The sequence below is a fragment of the Mastomys coucha genome, unplaced genomic scaffold (genome assembly GCF_008632895.1).
Source record: "Mastomys coucha isolate ucsf_1 unplaced genomic scaffold, UCSF_Mcou_1 pScaffold21, whole genome shotgun sequence".
Lineage (NCBI taxonomy): Eukaryota > Metazoa > Chordata > Mammalia > Rodentia > Muridae > Mastomys > Mastomys coucha.
This window is the reverse complement of record NW_022196904.1, coordinates 18,269,348-18,287,853: the sequence shown is the minus strand read 5'-3', so window position 1 is coordinate 18,287,853 and position 18,506 is coordinate 18,269,348. Positions and strand designations below refer to the sequence as shown.

Here is an 18,506-nt window from a genome sequence, read left to right as displayed (position 1 = left end):
CTGCTGTCTGACCATGTGTGTGTGGTGTGCTTCATTCTGGTGACAAGTCTTGGCTCAAAAGAAAGAGAAAAGAAAGGTGGGGGCTGGACCTAGCAATGAGCACCTGGGATGAGCACCTACCTCCCAGCACTTGGGAGGCAGAGGCAGGTGGATCTAACGCCTGACTTGGTTTACATAATGAGTTCCAGGAAAGCCTAAGGCTCCATGGTGAGACCTCAGAAAAACAAAAAAGAAAGGAGAACCAGAGCCTGAGGATGACACCCAAGCTTGACTCGTGGACTGCACGTGCATAGGTACTCAAGAACATAGACAGAGACACATAGACAAAACTAAACCAAAGCATTACAAAAAGAAAAGTGAGGCTCAAAAAGCTGGTCACACAGTAGTTGCTCTGCCAGTCCAGGCACCCAGCCAGCTCCACTCGTAAGCGGTTTTGAAATCACTGTGTGCCGTTGTGTGGGGCGCCTGCTCATTTCTCAGTGTGTGACTTGGCGCACAGGACCAGGGTAGGTGTGAATGAATAGGGAGAAGTCAAGAAGGACAGGGCAGCCACACACCGTGTGTGTGTGTGTGTGTAAATGATTAGCACTGGTCCAAATAATCTCTCATGCTCAGGACGATACTAACCACTGACCCTATCCCCTCTGCCCCCTGCCCCATGGCGCTGTTTCCTTACATCATCACAGCAGTTCCATGGAGACGCAACATTTCACAGGTGAAGTAAAATGTTCAGAGAAGTGAAGCCACTTTTCCAGGTTACACAGCAAGTAGAGGGCAGAATGAGGATCTTGATGCCCATCTGCCTGAATTCAGACCTAGCAGGGTGTTAATTTCAACCACTCCATATAAAGCTGGGAGAGCACTTCAGGGGATGTGGCTTCTTCTTCTTCTTCTTCTTCTTCTTCTTCTTCTTCTTCTTCTTCTTCTTCTTCTTCTTCTTCTTCTTCTTCTTCTTCTTCTCCTTCTTTTTTAGTGTGTATTTATTTGTGGGTGACAGGTGGGACATGCCACTATACACATATCAGAGGATGATAACTTGTGGGAGTCTGGTCTCTCCTTCTATCTAGCCTGCTGGTCCTGAAGATCAAACTCAGGTTGTCAGGCTTGGCAGCAAGTCCCTGTACCTACTGAGGTTTGAGGCAAGACCTCATGTGGCTGAGGCTGGCCTTAAACTCCTAATCCTGCCTCCACCTTATAAGTGTTGGGATTATAAGTGAGGTTAGCATCCCTGAAGTTTAGCTGAGGCTATTCCCAAAGTCAATTTCTTCCTGCTCTCCACTGGTTTTGTTTTTGCTTGGTTGTTTTGTTTGTTTTGAGACCAGGTTTTAGTATGGATCCCTAGCTGTCCTGGAGCTCACTATGTAGACTAGACTAGACTGGTCTTGAACTCACAGAGATCCTCCTGCCTCGGCCTCCCAAGTCCATCTGGTAACCCAGCTTCCTGAGTAGTGAGAACATACGGGGAAGCATATGCCACCAGACCTCTCTACAGTTGGGGAAACCAAGGTTGGGGATAGGGCAAGTGCCTTCCGCAGCAAGATCTGAAGGACTTTGGTGTTTGGGAAAAAAAAGGCAGCTTCTGGCTTCGTTTACCATTTATTACAAAGTATGAGGGTGGAATGGTGAGCGGCACCCCGCACCCTCCCGCGCCATTTCTGCAATCCGGGGGAAGCGGCGTCTTCCCTGGCGTCCACCAGGGGGCAGCACCTCCCGCCGCTCCGACTGGTTCCTTCAGCGAGGCCGGCCCGCGGTTAACTGAAGCTTCCTAGCATCCTGGACCCCCAGGCACCTCCTCCTCCAACAGAGACTGAGGGGTCATGAACAGCAGCACAACAGAAAGGGCTTCTGACGAGGGCATATGTGTAGTGGTGACCATGTTCCCATTGCCGTGGGCGGTCCAAGCCAGTGTCCACTCAGGGTTGCCACCACCAGAGTCCGTGCATCCCAACGTGGATCCACTTTGGTCCTGGCATCTTGAGGTGCTTTATTCATGGGGCTTGGTCAGGATTGGCAGGGAGGATGTCCTTGAGCTCAGTCCTTGGGTACATAGCCTGATTCTTCTTTGGGTCCTGAGGAGATGGTAGATTGGTAACAGGCTAGAAATCATAGAGGCAGGGATGCCAGCAGAAGCCAGAGAATGTCCAGAGATGGGAGGACAGAAGGGTGCCATAGCCCGGGAAAGGAGGGTACAGGTGTGCACCGGAACAGACCAATCAAAACAGGAAGAGGGTTGAGAAACCAGAAGCTACTAGTTAGGGAATATGACTCAGAGTAGAGCCCCTTCCTAGAATCCCCCAGGGAGGGGCTGGGGATGTGGCTCAGTGGTAGAGCCCCTTCCTAGAATCCCCCAGTGAGGGGCTGGGGGTGTGGCTCAGTGGTAGAGCCCTTGTCTAGAATCCCCCAGTGAGGGGCTGAGGTGTGGCTCAGTGGTAGAGCCCCTGCCTAGAATACACAAGGCCCTAGATTCCATTTCCAGTCCTTTGGACACGCCCCCTCGCACAAAAGAGTGAGAAATGAGGTTGACAAGTGCAGAAGGAATCACTCCCCTTTTTGCAGTCCAGCTCTGAACTCAGAGTTCTAAGAGGTGAGACAGCTTAAGAGAAAGGGTGGCTTTATCTATAAGCAACAGCCACATCTGGCACTGGCCATAGGTGCCTGTCTCTTCCTCTGGATTTTTCCTGGCCCAGTCCCTGCCCCCCTCACCAGCTATGTGGCCTCCTGGCTGGGTTCTGGTAGCTGCTGTTGCTGCAGGGCAGTGCCAAGCAGCTCTGTCAGGGCATCCAGCTTTCCTGCCAGTCCGTCGATTCTCTTCTCCAGGGTACGGTGCGAGGTGCTGAGACCCAGCTGCAGGTCGCACAGGATCATGTGCATCTGAGTGGGAGGTGAACATAAGTGAGGGTCTAGAAGAGCCCTGTCTGCTCTACAGAGTGGGATAACAGAACACCGAGGAGCCCTCTCTGGCCCTGGAGGACTGTTCTTTTTACTAGGCGCTGGGGAGTGGAGCAAAGTCTCTTGTAGCCCAAGCTGGAACTGAATTTACTGTGCTACTGGAGTTACAGACAGGTGGAAGCTACCATTTGGGAGCTGGGAACCCAACCTGGGTCATCTGCAAGAGCAGGAGGTGGTCTTAACTGCGGAGTCGTCTTTTATCCCTGATTAGCTTGAATTTCTGGTCTTCCTACCTCTGCCTCCCAAATGCTGGGATTGCAAGCATGTACTGTCATGCCTGGTGTTTGCAGGGTTGGGGATTGAACCAGGAGCTTCATACATGCTAGGCAAGCGCTCATCCCCAACTTTGTCTGTGAGCTTGCTGTGGGAACCTTCAAATTCTGTGCTCAGGCCCTATAACCTCCACCCATAAGCAGCCCACCTACTCCGGCTGACCCGAACCACCCTGTTTTCTGAGACGTGTCATGTAGTCTGGGGACCTGTGTCTGTGACTATGTTTACCGTGGCCTCCGTGCCAAGGGTGGCTGTTTGAACTGTGCTGGGCTAACAAGAAAAGGCCAGCGGGAGCCAGACCAAAGGGGTATGACGTCACCATCGCTGGTGGAGGTGAAGGATCTGAGGCTTAGCAGTGAGGGGACCCCTCTGCCCTCCGGCACCCGCTTCACAACAGCATCAGGAACTGGCTTTTGCTGAAACAATGTCATCACCTGTCACGGTGTACCTTATTTTATTTTATTTTTTTTAAGTTGGGTTTGTTTTCAGGGTTTGAGCTGCTTTGTAAGTTTGCCTGGTTTTATTTGCATAAGAGTCACACCTGGAAGGAAATATATATCTGTCCACATGTAAGTGATAAAGATGATTTGAAACCAAACATTGGTGCTTTTTTTTTCTTTTTCTTTTTTCTTTTTCTTTGTGTTTTTCTTAAGTCTTAAAAGGGGCCAAAGGGGCCGGAGTCTTCCATAAGCGGGGGAGGCTTTTTCTCCGACCTGTAACCTTTACTGCACACCTGTGCATTTCAGCCCCCCCACCCCCTGTGGTGACTCCCCTTTCATCTAGTGAGTTTGTTTTAAAAACAAATCCGTTACTATTGCAAAGGGTTGGGGGGAAGGGGCACAAGACTGGAGGTCACAGAACAACTTTGTGGGTCCATTCTCTTCTACCTTTATTATGGGTTCTAGAGATACAACTCAGGTCGCTAACCCTTTTCACCGGGCCTTAGGATGGGGTTGTTTGGGCTTTGATTCTGTTTGTTTTTGTTTTTTTTGAGACAGAGTTTCTCTGCATAGCCCTGGCTATCCTGGAACTCTGTAGACTAGGCTGACCTCGAACTCAGAACTCCACCTGCCTCTCTTCCTTCTGAGTGCTGGGATTAAAGGCACGTGCCACTACCACCTGCTTTTTTTGAGACAGGGTCTCAGGTAGCCCAGGCTGGTCTTGAACTACCATATCCAGGTCGGAGAGTCCCTCCTTTCACAGGTTCATCTCCCTGCCTCCCATCCCCAGTCCCACCTTGCCCCTTCCCTGAGACCACCTCCTGAGGTGCCTGGTACCTTGGAGATGTCCACCATGGAATTCACTTGTTCCCGGAGCTTCCGGTGTTTCAGCCGTACCTGGCGGAACCTGCGGGGGAGGTGGGTTCAGTTCTAAGCTCGGTCCCTGGGTAAGTCAGAGGGTAGGGATGAGGGGAGGAGACACAAAGGAGCAGTCTGCCTCAGAGCAGGAGGGACCCTGGGAATCCAGGACCAGCAGCACTGAGTCATGGTCCAAACTGGGTGGATCATACATGGACAGGCCTGGGCATGAACACTTGAGCGAGGCGGAGAGGTGACAGGGACACAGGGAGGCCCTCACGTGTGGATGGCAGCCAGCATCTTGCGCTGATGCCTGCGGGCAGCTCGGGAGTCCTTCCTTCGAGTGTGCTTGTAGTACATCCAGGCTTCCTGCAGCAGCCGCGCGGCTGACTCCTTCATCTGATGGGATGACAGTGTCAGGGGAGAGAGGTGCCCAGGAATCTGGAAGACCTGGCTCAGAAGTGAGGGGACTGGATTTTTCCTGTAGACCAGGTTGGCCTCAAATTCCCTGCCATCTTACCTGTCTAATCCTTCCGAGTATGGAATCATCAGGCTTTAAGGGGAACTGGCTTTTTTTTTTTTTTTTTTTTTTTTTTTTTTTTTTTTTTTTTTTAATACAGGGTGGTCTCCTGCAGCCCAGTTGTCCTTGAACTCACTACATAGCTGAGGAGTACCTTGAACTCTGGATCCTCCTGCATCTGTCTTCTGAATGCTGAGATCACAAGTCTACACCACCATGCCGGGTTTACAAGGTGCTTGGGGTTGAACTCAGGGTCTTACCATTGAGCTACAGCCCCAGTCTGCACCCCTGGTGCCGAGCCTCACCTCTTTGGCATAATGGATATCCATCATGAAGTTGTGCACGTGTTTCTCCGCCTTGTTGAACTCCAGCTTCCGAGCCACCACAGCCACTAGGAGAGCGGTGCAGCAGACCCCCTGTGGGTACACCAAGCAAGGCCTGTGATTCTGTGGGACTCGGGCGTGTCTTCTCACAGCCAGAGGGCAGGTACAGCCGCTGCCATTCTGCCATCAACAGAGCTATCTTTCAGGCTGGCCTGAGTTCACTATGTGACTAAGGACGACCTGCTGCCTCCACCTCCAATGTGCTGGCGTTACAGGGACTTACCATGGTGCCCAGTTAATACCATACTGGGGACCTAACCCAGGTCTTCATGAATGCTGGACAAGCCAAATTCCCAGCCCTCTTTGTCTCGGGGTGTGGACAGAGTCTTTCTATATAGCCCAGGCTACCCCCAGTAGCCAGTGGGGTGCATCAACACCCCAGTTCTGGATTCACAGGCATGCTCCACCCATCACCCCGCTGCAGCTCAAATGCCTCTTTCCTTAAATGACTGATTAGAAGATGAGAGGACAGCCTCTCTAGGGGACAGACATGTCCCCCATTATCTGTGAAAATGCCACCAGTTGCCACTGGAAATGTCAGAGCAGAGACTGGTACAGCTGACCAGTCTGCTCCAGAGTCAGGCTCTGTGACAAACATCTATAGACCCAGTACCAGGGGGCAGCACTGAGGCAGGAGGATCAGCCTCTGTTCTATGGCAGGCTTGGAGCCAGCCTGGGCTACATGAGCCCTTTGTCCACCCCCCTCTGTCCAAAACAAACAACAGCGAGCCGATGTTGAGATGACTCTGAGGGTAAGAGGCACTTGCCACCAAGCCTGATGATTTGTGTTGCATCCCCATCCAAACCCTCATAGTGGAGGAGATAACCCACTCTCTAAAAGTTGCCCTTGGACCTTGACACGAGGGCCCTGACATACAAGCCGCCTCCAATAAATAATTAAATATAATCTAAAAGTATTAAAAAGATGCTATTATCTCGTGCCATGGAGGCTCTGAGCCAAGCATTGTGTGTGTGTGTGTGTGTGTGTGTGTGTGTCTACTTATCATGTCTCATATTTTCAGTTTCTTTTTCTGTCAAATGACACAGCCCTGAGGGGGCCTGAGGGGCCCTGAGGGGCTCAGGAATATTTTTTTCTGGCTTTTACGTCCACCCGCTGTGTGCATGTCCAACTTGACTGCCACACCATTGCTCACCCATGAACTCAAGGCTTAGGGGAGTCAACATGTCCTGGGGTAGCATCAGAGCTGGGAGATGGTGGCTTAGGTCCCCTGTGGGAAGGGCTAGGCCAAGGCACTTGGGGCTGTGGTCCCCCTCCCCAGAGGGAGAAGGAGCTGGGTGGAAGGAATTGGCTGTGGTGGTGGTGGGGTCTGTAGCAGGAAGGAGGGTGACTGTAGCTCGGGGACAAAACCTGGAGGTAGGAGCCTCTGCTTCTGCCTGAAGGGCTCAGGGGCAAGGGTGGGAACAGTGAACTGCAGAAATGCGTGGGATCCATTACAACAACTGTCCCCCAGCCCCCACTTCCTCCCAGAGAGCTCAGGGGCTGGGGTCAGAACAGATGTGTAGGATTCATTACTGAAACCATCATCTCCCCACCCCACCCCCAGCCCTGCTGCTGTTCCTAAGTACTGCCTGTGCTTCCTGTTTGAACCCTTGACATAATGTTCTTCATTTGTCCTTTCAACAACCCACAAGGAGGATGCTGGGACTGTACCCACTGAGGCCCAGAAACAACATGTGGTTTGCCTGAGCTCCAAAGCTGGCAAGGGACAAAGTGGGGCTTGAATCTATGAAGCCTGGTCCCCAAAACATACTCCAGATGGTGACTTTCCACCCAGCTCTCCCTAGGGGAGGACGAGAGACTGGATCCCTTGGCTCAGGAAGAAATGGGACTGGGAAATTGGGGTCTGGGTCTGAGGAAATGAACCTTGGGTTCTAGGAAAGACTGAGGGACAACAGTCTCAAAATAGGTCACTTGTAGTATGCGGCATACTTCAAAGCTGAAGCAGGAGGAGTGAGGGTTTAAGGTTAGCCTGGAGTACATAGGGAGTTTGAGGCTAGCCTGGGATACATAGCAATCCTCTAACTTAAAAGAGTAGGAAGGGGGAGAGGGAGGAGAAGCAGGGGAAGGAGATGGAAGAAGCTGAAGAGGAGAAAGAAATGGGCTGGATATCTGGGTTTTGAATAAAGAATGAAGCTGGGGAGGGGCGACATCCAGATACCCACAATTCTCAGGGATGCCAGGGAGGGCCTATGTTGGCCCATGGTTTCCTGAGCCATGAGTATCAGCAGTGGGCCGAGAGTCTTGGGGGGCAGTACTCACCATGACTCCGGTGCACAGGCAGACAATCTTGCCCCACATGGTGCCAGGTACCACGTCCCCATAGCCAATGGTCAGGAATGTGATCGGAATCAGCCACAGTGTGTCTGTGAGGTGCCCCGTGGCATTGACAGCCTGCCTATGGGCAAAGAGAACTTAGTTCTGAAACCCCAGCCTGGGGGTGTTGGTGGGGTTTACCCCCCAATACTGTTCCTCATCCTGTCACACTCTTAACACCAAGAAACATCTGGATAGAAAGCCAGACATTCTACCTTCTTCTCTGCTGTGTGGCTTCTCTCAGATGCTCAACCACTCTGGGCTGCGAGGTACAAATCTAGGTCTGGCAAATCCTTGTGTGATGGTTCTCAGCCTGTGGGTTGTGACCCCCTGATGTTCAAATATCCCTCACAGGGGCTGCATATCAGATGTCCTGCATATCTGATATTTACATCACAATTCACAACAGTGGCAAACTCACAGTTAGGCAGAGCAACAAACCAAGTTCTGGTTGGAAGGGGTCACCACAGCATGAGGAACTGTACTAAAGGGTGGCAGCATTAGGGAGGACAAGAACCGTTGCTCTAGAGCCTGTTTGAGTTCAGCTAGGCAACCAGGCCTGCTAGATTCAAGAGTGTGTGGTTGAAGGCTAAGATGGGGCTGAGACCCAGCCTGAAGCAGGAGCCATCCAGGGGAAGCTACACCTTGATCTGACACCCACAAAGAGGCTACATGGCCTTCAAGTAAGTGATAGATCAGGATCGAAATGACTGACATCTCAAAAAAAAAAAAAAAAAAAAAAAAAAAAAAAAAAAAAAAAAAAAAAGAAAAAAAGACTCGCATGGAGCAGGGCACAGTCAGTGACACTCATCGTTAATCCCAGCATTCAGGAGACTGAGGGACTGGGATGTTGGAGGCAGCCTGGGCACCAGAGGTTTGGCTTTGTGGCCCCAAGGCCCTGTTGCCAGCTCTCAGGACACAGGCTGGATTTCTTTGAGGATCTGCAAGAATCAAGTAGCTCCCCACCCCATCTGTTTTCAGTTGCTAAGCAACAGCTAGGTCCTCCGGGGGAATTCCCCCAGCAAAGCTGTTCCAAATGTCTGCTTTCCAGAGTCAGCAAGCACTTACTGTACCCGCTAATTTGGAAAAGCTGTTTCTTTCAACAAGGTAGTTACTAGGATTAGCCCTGTTACCAGAGTCTGAATCTGGGGTCACTATGGGAGCTGGAAGGGGGGATTTGCCTGGGCTTGCTTGCGCCCGTGCTCACTCGCGCGCTCTCTCTGTCTCTATCTCTGTTTCTGTTTGTCTGTCTCTCTCTCCCCCTCTCCCTCTCTCTTTCTCTCCCCCTAACCCGCGTGTGCATGTGTGTGTGTGTGTGTGTGTGTGTGTGTGTATGTGTGTGTTCTGGGTGGCTCAGAAGTTGGGAATCACCTAACTCAAGGACTTGCGATTTCTCAGCCAAGAAGGATGGAAAGTGTGAGCCTGCCCGGATGTTGGCTGGCCCCCAGCCTTGCAGCTTGCTCTGTCATATCCAGCAGACCTTGGTGTCTCCTCCCTGGGCTCCAGGCCCCTCACCTCTCAGCCACAGACAGCACCCAAGCTGTGGTGAGCCAGAGGCCCAGCGTGAGGCCCAGCAGTAGGCGACCCGGGTGCGTGTTCATGTATAGCTTGGCCACAAACCAGTGGCGGAAGCGGACTTGGTTGAGCGCCCCGATGCTGCGGTAGGACGCGTTGAGCAGGACCCCGCTGCGCAGCAGCACCGCCCGGGGCACCAAGTAGAGACGCAGCAGCATGGCCAGGGACAGCAACGCCTCGCCTTCGCCCAGGAAGCCGGGCCAGGGCTGTGCGTCGGTGGCCTCCCCCGTGAGGGCGCAGTGAGGGCTCCGTAGGGGCACCGGGTGCACCCCGCACACCAGCAGCTCCAGCAGGATCTGCGCCACCTGCCGCCGGGTCAGCGCCACGCGCCAGTCCCGGAGGCCGTTGTCGGTCATAAACAGCTGCAGGGAAAGGGCAGACACGGGAGAGAGGTCAGGTGCGGGGCAGACAGTGGCACACCCGGTCTGCGCCCCGAGATAAGATGTGGGGGATGCCTGAAAAGGGTAGGACAGAGATAGCTGTACGGGGCGTGGAGCTGGGAAAGGAAGCAGGCGGGAACCGACAAGTCATCTCAACACCTTCTCCACTTTCTCCTTTTCCAACTCTCCTGTCTGGTTCTGGCCCACTTCTGGAAGGAATACTTCTTCCACAAGAATCGAGCACCTCCTGTCTGCACCGACAAGTTCTATAAGTTATGATTTGTAGCGACTGAGACAGAACCATCGACCTCCCAGGGTTTATGTGCCCATCCCTGAGGGCTCTGCCCACTTATGGTTCTGGGGTACCGCTCTGGCAAAAATAATAGGGCCTGTGGGATAGCTTAGTGAATAAAGGCACTTGCCACCAAGCCTGACTCCTTGAGTGCCATCCCTAGCATCCACGTTGTAGGAGAACTGGCTTCCACGTGTACCCGATGGTGCTAGGTAATTTATAACCTAGGCTGGGCTCAAATGAGTGATCTACCCACCTCAGACTCCCAAGTGCCGAAACTACAGGTGGGTGCTGCCACGCTTAGCTTCATTTATGCAGCATTTGGACGCTCTAGGGACTGCTCTGTCCCGTCCCCTGTACATGTGACTTAATAAATGCTCATACACAGAGACTAGTGCTCCCAATTTACAAATCTGGAAATTGAGGCCTGGGTCTCACAACAGGGCAACTGAACACTGGGGTCCAGAACACGAACTGCTCTCTGTGAGGTTTGTTTGTTTCAATGTGAAGGTAAAATCTTCAGTATGCTAGGAAATACTCTACCACTGAGCCACGCCCCCAGCCCCTCACTGGGGGATTCTAGGCAGGGGCTCTACCACTGAGCCACGCCCCCAGCCCCTCACTGGGGGATTCTAGGCAGGGGCTCTACCACTGAGCTACATCTCCAGATCTCGGCCCTATATTACTATGTCCCTACCTATTGAAATCACAAGTCACCTACACTTAACATCCCACAGTAGTGCCAGCCCCTAATGTGAGTTTTTTTTCCCCTCCTCCAGACTCAACAACTCTTCCTAGCCATCTTTGAACTCGGGTCTCACTGAGACACAATGCCATTCCCATTTCCATTTCTCCAGATCTTTTCCCCAGTTGCCCGACTCCCATAAAAGACAGTGATTCTCAGCCATGTACAGTAACACCCTGGGATGTGCTTGACACCTAAGAAGCATTCAGCTAAAATACACATTCTTTGGGCCTGTGCTATGGCTCAGTGAGCCAAGGCCTTTACCTCCAAACTCTATGATGTGAGTTTGATTCCTAAAAACCCCACGTGGTAGAAGGGGAGAACTGGCTTGTATAATTTGACTTCTGACTTCCAAGTGTGTATTTATTTATAAATAAATAAATAAATAAATAAATAAATGTTAAAGAATTTAAGTACACACTCTTATTGTCATTAATAACAGCTGTAAAGAAATTAGGCATGTAACTCAGTGGTAGAGCCCCTGCCTAGAATCCTCCAGTGAGGGGGCTGAGGGCGTGACTCAGTGGTAGAGCACCTGCCTAGAATCCCCCAGTGAGGGGCTGGGGGCGTGGCTCAGTGGTAGAGCCCCTGTCTAGAATCCCCCAGTGAGGGGCTGGGGGCGTGGCTCAGTGGTAGAGCCCCTGCCTAGAACCCCCCAGTGAGGGGCTGGGGACGTGGCTCAGTGGTAGAGCCCCTGCCTAGAATCCCCCAGTGAGGGGCTGGGGGCATGGCTCAGTGGTAGAGCCCCTGTCTAGAATCCCCCAGTGAGGGGCTGGGAGCGTGGCTCAGTGGTAGAGACCCTGCCTAGAATCCTCCAGTGAGGGGGCTGGGGGCGTGGCTCAGTGGTAGAGGCTCTGCCTAGAATCCCCCAGTGAGGGGCTGGGGACGTGGCTCAGTGGTAGAGCCGCTGCCTAGAATCCTCAGGTGAGGGGCTGGAGTTGTGGTTCAGTACAAGGTCTTGATCAATCCCCAGGACCAAAATTAATTTAAAAACTGTAAGTGGTCTCAGGAGCTGGGAGCTGGGAGGGCAGGCATCGCCTCCATCTTTACGGGGAAACACATGGGGCTACATTGGGGGATGGATAGGCTATGCCGGCAGAATCCCAGCGGGCAACGGTGTAGACTCACTCATATCAGGGAAGGAGAAAGAGCAGAGAGGTGGGACCCAGCTTACCTGGACCTCCTTAGCATGGAAGACCACAATAAGACAAAGGAGGAAGGCAGTGGACAGGGTGATCAAACATTTAACCAGGAGCAGGTACAGCACCCACTGTGGGGGAACAAAAGACAGTGAGCAGGTGCTTCCAGTCCACCTACCCCCATTCCCTTCCTTCAGAAAGGCCCTCTCTACATTCCTAGCATCTGGCTCCCAAACCAGGCTCTCCTGACAGGACATCTCAAAACCATTCTCGAGTTTAGTGTGTAGGTCCCCTGTATGATCCCAGCCCTTGGTAGGCTGAGACAGGAGGATTTCTAATTTGGGGTCTACTTGGGTTATGGCAGATGGACATCGTCTAAGCCAGACGGCCCTCTACTCTCCTACCCTGGGGAGCCTTGAAACTCACATTCTTTCCCTTTCCCTATGAAAAGCAGGTCCTCACTTGTGTATGCATGTGGTGTCTATGTAGAAAAAGGCATGCAGCTTCCAAAGGGTGCTCCTTGCCTCCTCAGCAAGCAGTGCCTGCCCCAAACCCCAATTCCAGAAAAGACTAGAGACTGTCACTCGTCTCTAGAGCACCATTCTGCCCTTCTCCAGTCTGGGGAATGAGCCCCAAGACACCCCTAACCCCAGCTCCATGGGGGGGTCCTCAGTCCTGCTTTGTGAACCCCTTCTTCCCCTCTCCTACCACTTCCCCTGGCTGTATGCCCAGGGCACCCGGGGCGGAAGTTCAGGGCCTACATAAAGCACCAGAAGTTTTTTTTTTTTTTCTTCCTCTCTTTGTGTGGCAATGCCTTGGAGGGATCTAGAATTTAGGGAGGAAGGATTTACAGAGTTGGGGGTGAGAACTGCTGAGTTCCCTAAGATGGGCCGATGCCCACGGGGAGATACTGTCCCAGGGCAGGGCTCGCCTGGGTTCCCTCGATGAACCCTGCACCTGTTCCTCTGCAGCCCTCTGCCAGCTTCCCTGGCTGGGCCGGGGCCAGCACCCGCCTCTGAGCAGGGGAAGAAGGCCAATTTCCTGCCCCCGGGGGGCCCTCCCCCACCCCTGTCTGAACAATGGAGCTGTTGTCCCCAGCTTTCCCCTCCCCCATCATCCTTCACCCTTCCCCAGTTCCCGGTTCAGTTTTTCAGTTTGCCTCAGCTCCTATCGAGTCAGACACCAGCCACTTTCCCACAATGCAGTGTGTGTGTGTGTGTGTGTGTGTGTGTGTAGTCCCCCTTACCAATTCTACACCCAGACTGAGGTCTCTCTCTCTCTCTCTTTCTCTTTTTCTCTCTCTTTGGTTTTTTCGAGACAGGGTTTCTCTGTATAGCTCTGGCTGTCCTCGAACTCAGAAATCCGCCTGCCTCTGCCTCCCAAGTGCTGGGATTAAAGGCATACGCCACCACTGCCCGGCTCAGACTGAGGTCTCTTACTTCCCTCTCTCTGAGAGTTCCGGCTGCTTCTAGACTCCCCCAAGTGCTGGGATTACAGGCATGCATCATCACAGTCCCCCAGTGCAGAAGATTGAACCCAGGGGCTTTGGGCAAGCTCAGCAAGTACTCTACCAATTGAGCTACTGCCGGGGCTCTGGGGTGTGTGAGTGTTGGGGGCAGGGGGGAGGGGAGTCCGTGCTTGGCCTTTCTATCCTCTGTGTGCATTTCTCCTACTGAGGTTTCTCAGAGGCTCTGGAAGTTTCTGTCATTGTGGTTCTCTCTCTCTTCCTCCCTCCTTCTCTCCTTCCCTCCCTCCCTCCCCTTGGACTGTCTTCCCCTCCCCAAGTCTCTGTCCACCACATCTTCTCTGCTTCACTTCATCTAAAGAGCTCAGTCTCTTCCTTCCTACCGTCTTGGCACCCGCCCCTCCTGAGGAGCAGGTGTCTTCGTTTGGTGAAAAACAAGTTTGTTAGATTGAGGTGGAGCTGGGGAGGGAGGGGGCATGGAGATCACCACGGCAGCCATTGGAAGGGGGCTCAGGGTGGGATGTGGCCCCCTTGGAAGAGTGCTTGCCTAGCCTGCACAGAGCCTTAAGTTTGACCCTTGTCTTCGTGTAAACAGTATTGTGATTCTTGGGGAAGTGGAGGCAGAAGGATCAGAAGTACATGGTCATCCTCATCTACACAGCCAGTTCAAGGCCAGCCTGGGCTACCAGAGACCTTGTCTCAAACAAAGATAGGAGGAGCTGCGCAGGTGCTTATGGCTATGTTTGAACAGACGGGGAAACTGAGGCTCAGAGAGTGGCATCTGTTCCTTCAAGAAACACAACTGGAGGAAAGGATCTGGGCAGGTAGTGAAGAAGGAGAAATGAGGGATAAGAAAGACCCCATGGTTCTTTCCCTTCTGCCAGGACTCCCAGGTCCACACCTCTCCTGCTGGGCGCGGTGCTGGAGCGTGGGAGCGCTGGGCAGGCCCCAGCCGTGTTTCCTGTTGGCATGGCTCTGGACAGCCCCACCCCCTCGCAGTGGCTGCCCTCTCCTTGGCCACTTGGCTGAAGGAAGCTGGCCTCCCCTGACCCTCCATGGGGCTGCCGGTCATTACACAGCGGCTGCTGCCCACTCCCAATCCTCAAATACAGGGCTGAGCACCAGGGCCCAGAAATTCTCCCAAAGAATGTCCCACCTGCAGCGGGTGTGCATGAACGAACACACACACACACACACACACACACACACACACACACACACAGAGCTCCTACCCCAACTTATCTGTTAAAAAAGTGTGCCTCCCCCTCAAGCCACAGACCCAACCTTGCCCTCCATCTCTCTTATGCCACAAGCCTGACCAGGGTCAGATATCCCTGGGGCTTGCTAAAACCTGTTCCAGCCCCACCTCTACTCCCGGGTCTTCTGGAGAGTGACTGATAGCTCTCTTGAGTGTGCCCTCTCCTTCCCCCACCTTGTTCCGATTGATTTCTGTTTTTGAGGTAAGGTTTGTGTAGCCCAGGCTGGCCTCCAACTCAGTATGTAGCCTGGGCTGGCCTAACCTTCTGATCTGGCCTCCCACTTTCCCAGTGCTTAGATCCCATGCCTGGTGAGATTTTTTTTTTTTTTTTTTTGAGGGTCTTTCTGCAGACTCTTGAGTCTGAAAAAAAATCTGCTCTTCCATAGAGACGAAGGAGTTCAAGCCGAGGTAAACCACTGTAGGTTTAAAACACAGGTTTTAAACACAGGTGCCTTCTGGGGGTAATGGCGCTCCTGTTTGGTAGAGGTGGGGTGGAGCCTGCACTCCCCACCAGCTCCTCTGTCGGTTACCCCAGAGCACTGCCTGGTGGCACTGGGTAAATGGCAGAGGCTAGATAAGGAGCAAGGAGACGCCTAATGACAAAGTCTTTCTCCCTCGCACCCTGCCCCTCCCCCTGCAAGAGCTAGGCTATCAAGGGTCAGCCTTGCATGGGCCTCAACAAGGCCCAGGCCCCCAGTGGTCTGATAACTTTCCCAAAGGCTAACACTGAGAACTGTCTCCCTTCTGTGCATGTGTGTGTGTGTGTGGGGGATCTGGGGGAAGGACCATATCACACTAACTCAGGTTTCAGGGGTGTAGACCCCCATCTGCCTCCATCACACCCAGGGGTCCAAGACCAGCTCTCTTCTCTCATACCCAGAGGTGCAGACCCCAGCCTTCCTCCCTCATACCTAGGGGTGAAGGCTCCAGCTCTCCTCTCTCCTTTACACCCTGGGGTGTAAGATGCCAACTCTCCTCCACCATGCCCAGGAGTATAAGATTCCCCAGCTTTGCTCTCTCATATTCAGGGATGTAAGACCCCAGCCTCCCTCCCTCACACCCAGGGTTGCAGACCCCAGCTCTCCTCCCTCACACCAGAGATGCAAACCTCAGCGCTCCTCCCTCCCACCAGGCTCCCTGTCCCTTCTCTGCTCTGTGGAAGGGCTCCACTCACCTTGCAACCCAGGAACCACAACATCTCAGCGTGCAGAACCATGAGTCCGATGCCAGTTCCCGCCAGCACCAGCGCCCAGCCGGCCACCCTCTTCTCCTGTTCCAGCAGACGCTTTCTCCGTCTCAGGGCCCCCAGGCCAGTCACCAGCTCCCCGCCCATGGCCCCTGAGGTCTTGGGGCTCAGCCAGCTTCCTGCCCAGGGTCCCCCACCTCTCAGTACGCAAATGGCAGCCAGCTTGGCTTCCAGGCCAGTGGCCTGTTCTGCTCACTCTGGGACTTTTGCTGGAAGGCACAGCCTAGCCCTGTGCCCTCTGGGGAGTGGTAACTGCAGCAGGCAGGGCAGGGCGGGGAGGGACGGGGAGGTCCCTGAGTAGGGGGAGGCTGCACATCCCATCCCCTTCTGAGACGAAGGAGGGGTTGGGGTGTGTCTTGTGGCCCAGGGCAAGGAAGAAGAGTCCATCCACGTGGGCAAAGACACACTCTCACACAATAGGTTGTGAATCTCCTCTCCAACGGTTTGCACTCTGTGGTACACACCTACAACCCCCACCACACCCAGACACCACAGAGCACCCCCACGACAGACCGGAGACGGAGCCCAACACACCAGCACACACCACACAACCTCCACAGAAGTGACTCACACTCCTGAAAGTTCAGAAACCCACAGCCACACCCAGACACCACACACACATGGTGTGACACACGCCAGCACTTAGCAGGGCAGCAGCATCCCGTGGCACATGGGGCCACCCAAAGGTTGAGCTCACACAGTCACACACAGCCTTCAAAGTGGGGCGGGGGAGGGGCTGGAAAGTCGGGGGCAACAGTTGAAAGTGAGCCCTCCTCCCAAGAGGAGCCTGACTTCTGTTTCTAGCACTTACTTGCCAGGTGGCTTGAAAACACCTGTAACTTCAACTCCAGGAGATCTGACACCCCTTTTCTGGTCTCTGGGGGGCTCCTGACACATGTGGCTTATATTCACATACATACACATGCACAAATTAAAAAAAAATGAGTCTTCAATAATTATTTTAAAATGGGGCCAGGGACGGAGTGCAGTCATTAGCAGGCTCCTTTGAATCACAGAAGCTCTGAGGTGGACACCAGCACGGCATAAAGAGGGCAATGCTGCATGCTTGAATCTTGGCACTAGGAAGCTGGAGCCAGGAGGATCAGCAGGTCTCAGTCATTGTCAACTATGAGTTCAAGATCAGCCTGGGCCACAGGAGACTCTGTTTCCAAAACCAAAACCAAGTAAAAACCCAAAATATTCTACGATCAAAGAGCATCGACGACCACAAGGAACGTATACCAGGAGCGACACAAATACACAGCATGTCTGGGCACACCAATTTGTAAGAGTCGCCAGGCATAACAAACATGTGTCAACAGACACACAAGGGGGTGCGAATGTGAAACACAGAGAGATATCCTATATGTGCAAACACCTGGGGGTGGCAGGTGCTGTCACCCAGCACTTAGAGAACAGGAAATGCACGGTGGCACGCATCATTGTGTGTGGGACTCAAACACACACCCCTGACACTGATCCTGAGACACACTGGTGCCCCTGACACTCAGCATGCCCTAGCACAGTACCAAGCAGCTTCTACCCAGAGTTGGACATTCTAGGACATTCTAGCCACAAAAGACACAGTCCAGGATGATATCATTTGGAGGGGGTGGGGTTGGATTCAGACCCACAAGAACACCAATGTCTAGATCAGCACACCATCAATCCAAAGTCACGCACAATACCTGTACACATTATACTTTAATGTGTATGGCTATACAAACACAACACCCTAAGGGAAGAGAAAGAACCTCAACATGGACATATATCCTGATATGAGTAGCAAGGCTATTTCACTGAGTCAGACAGGGGTGTTACACTCACATTTACACACACATACACACACACACACATTACATACACACAACCTACAGTCAGGCTTGGGAGATAGTTGGTAAAGTGTTTGTGTACAAGAGTGAGGGTCTGAGTTCGAATCCCAAGCATATTTGTGAAAAGTCAGGTGCAGGGGTTGGAGAGATGTCTTAGCAGGTAAGAACCCATGCTCCTCTTGCAGAGGACCCTGGTTTAGTGTCCAGCATCAATACTGGGTGGCTTACAATAGCCTGTAACTGCAGTGAATCCAGTGGTCCCCACTGACTTCCACTGGCACCTGCGCTCGTGTGTGCTCGTGTGCGCACACACACACACACACACACATACACACTTGCATGCACAATGCTTACATCCACTCGGGCTCAAGCACAAATAAGACTGAAATAAAACAAGTAGTTTTTAAAACGTTAGGTAAGCAGGTGCATCCCTGCAACCCCAGCCCTGAGTGGGGAGGTGATGTATTCAGATGGGTGGAGCCATTCTAATTGAATCAGTGAGTTCCTGCTGGTGTGAAAGACCCAGCCCAGTTCCCAACAAATGAAGTGCAGGACTAGTGATAAGATGCATGGGGTTTAAAGGCACCAACTGTCAATCCTGAGGTCTGAGTTCAATTCCCAGAGACTGCATGGTGGAAGGAAAGAGCAGATCCCTGCAGATTATCCTCTGACTTTCTTATGTGTACCATGGTGCACACACACAGTGCATAAAAATATAAGGTGCAGAGAAATTGAGGAAGATATTCTCTCTCTCTCTCTCTTTTCCAGACAGGGTTTCTCTGTATAGCCCTGGCTGTCCTAGAATTTACTCTGTAA

The 18,506-nt window shown here is 52.7% G+C and overlaps 1 protein-coding gene across 2 annotated transcripts; it reads right to left on the bottom strand.

The window, feature by feature from the left end:
- Positions 1 to 1,580: 1,580 nt before the first annotated feature.
- Kcnn4 (potassium calcium-activated channel subfamily N member 4) lies at positions 1,581 to 16,256 on the bottom strand. Of its 2 annotated transcripts, XM_031385646.1 has the most exons (9): positions 15,787 to 16,252; positions 11,925 to 12,020; positions 9,274 to 9,695; positions 7,705 to 7,840; positions 5,346 to 5,456; positions 4,801 to 4,919; positions 4,500 to 4,569; positions 2,704 to 2,871; positions 1,581 to 2,069 (listed from the first exon to the last, which is right to left on the bottom strand). In XM_031385646.1, the coding sequence occupies exons 1-8, from the start codon at positions 15,943 to 15,945 to the stop codon at positions 2,707 to 2,709; spliced, it is 1,278 nt and encodes a 425-aa protein (XP_031241506.1). In that variant the 5' UTR covers positions 15,946 to 16,252; the 3' UTR covers positions 1,581 to 2,069; positions 2,704 to 2,706. The 2 variants fall into 2 exon arrangements, with proteins under 2 accessions (XP_031241506.1, XP_031241507.1); XM_031385647.1 differs by lacking the exon at positions 1,581 to 2,069 and having other exon boundaries at positions 2,703 to 2,871; positions 15,787 to 16,256.
- Between the last annotated feature and the right edge of the window lie 2,250 nt (positions 16,257 to 18,506).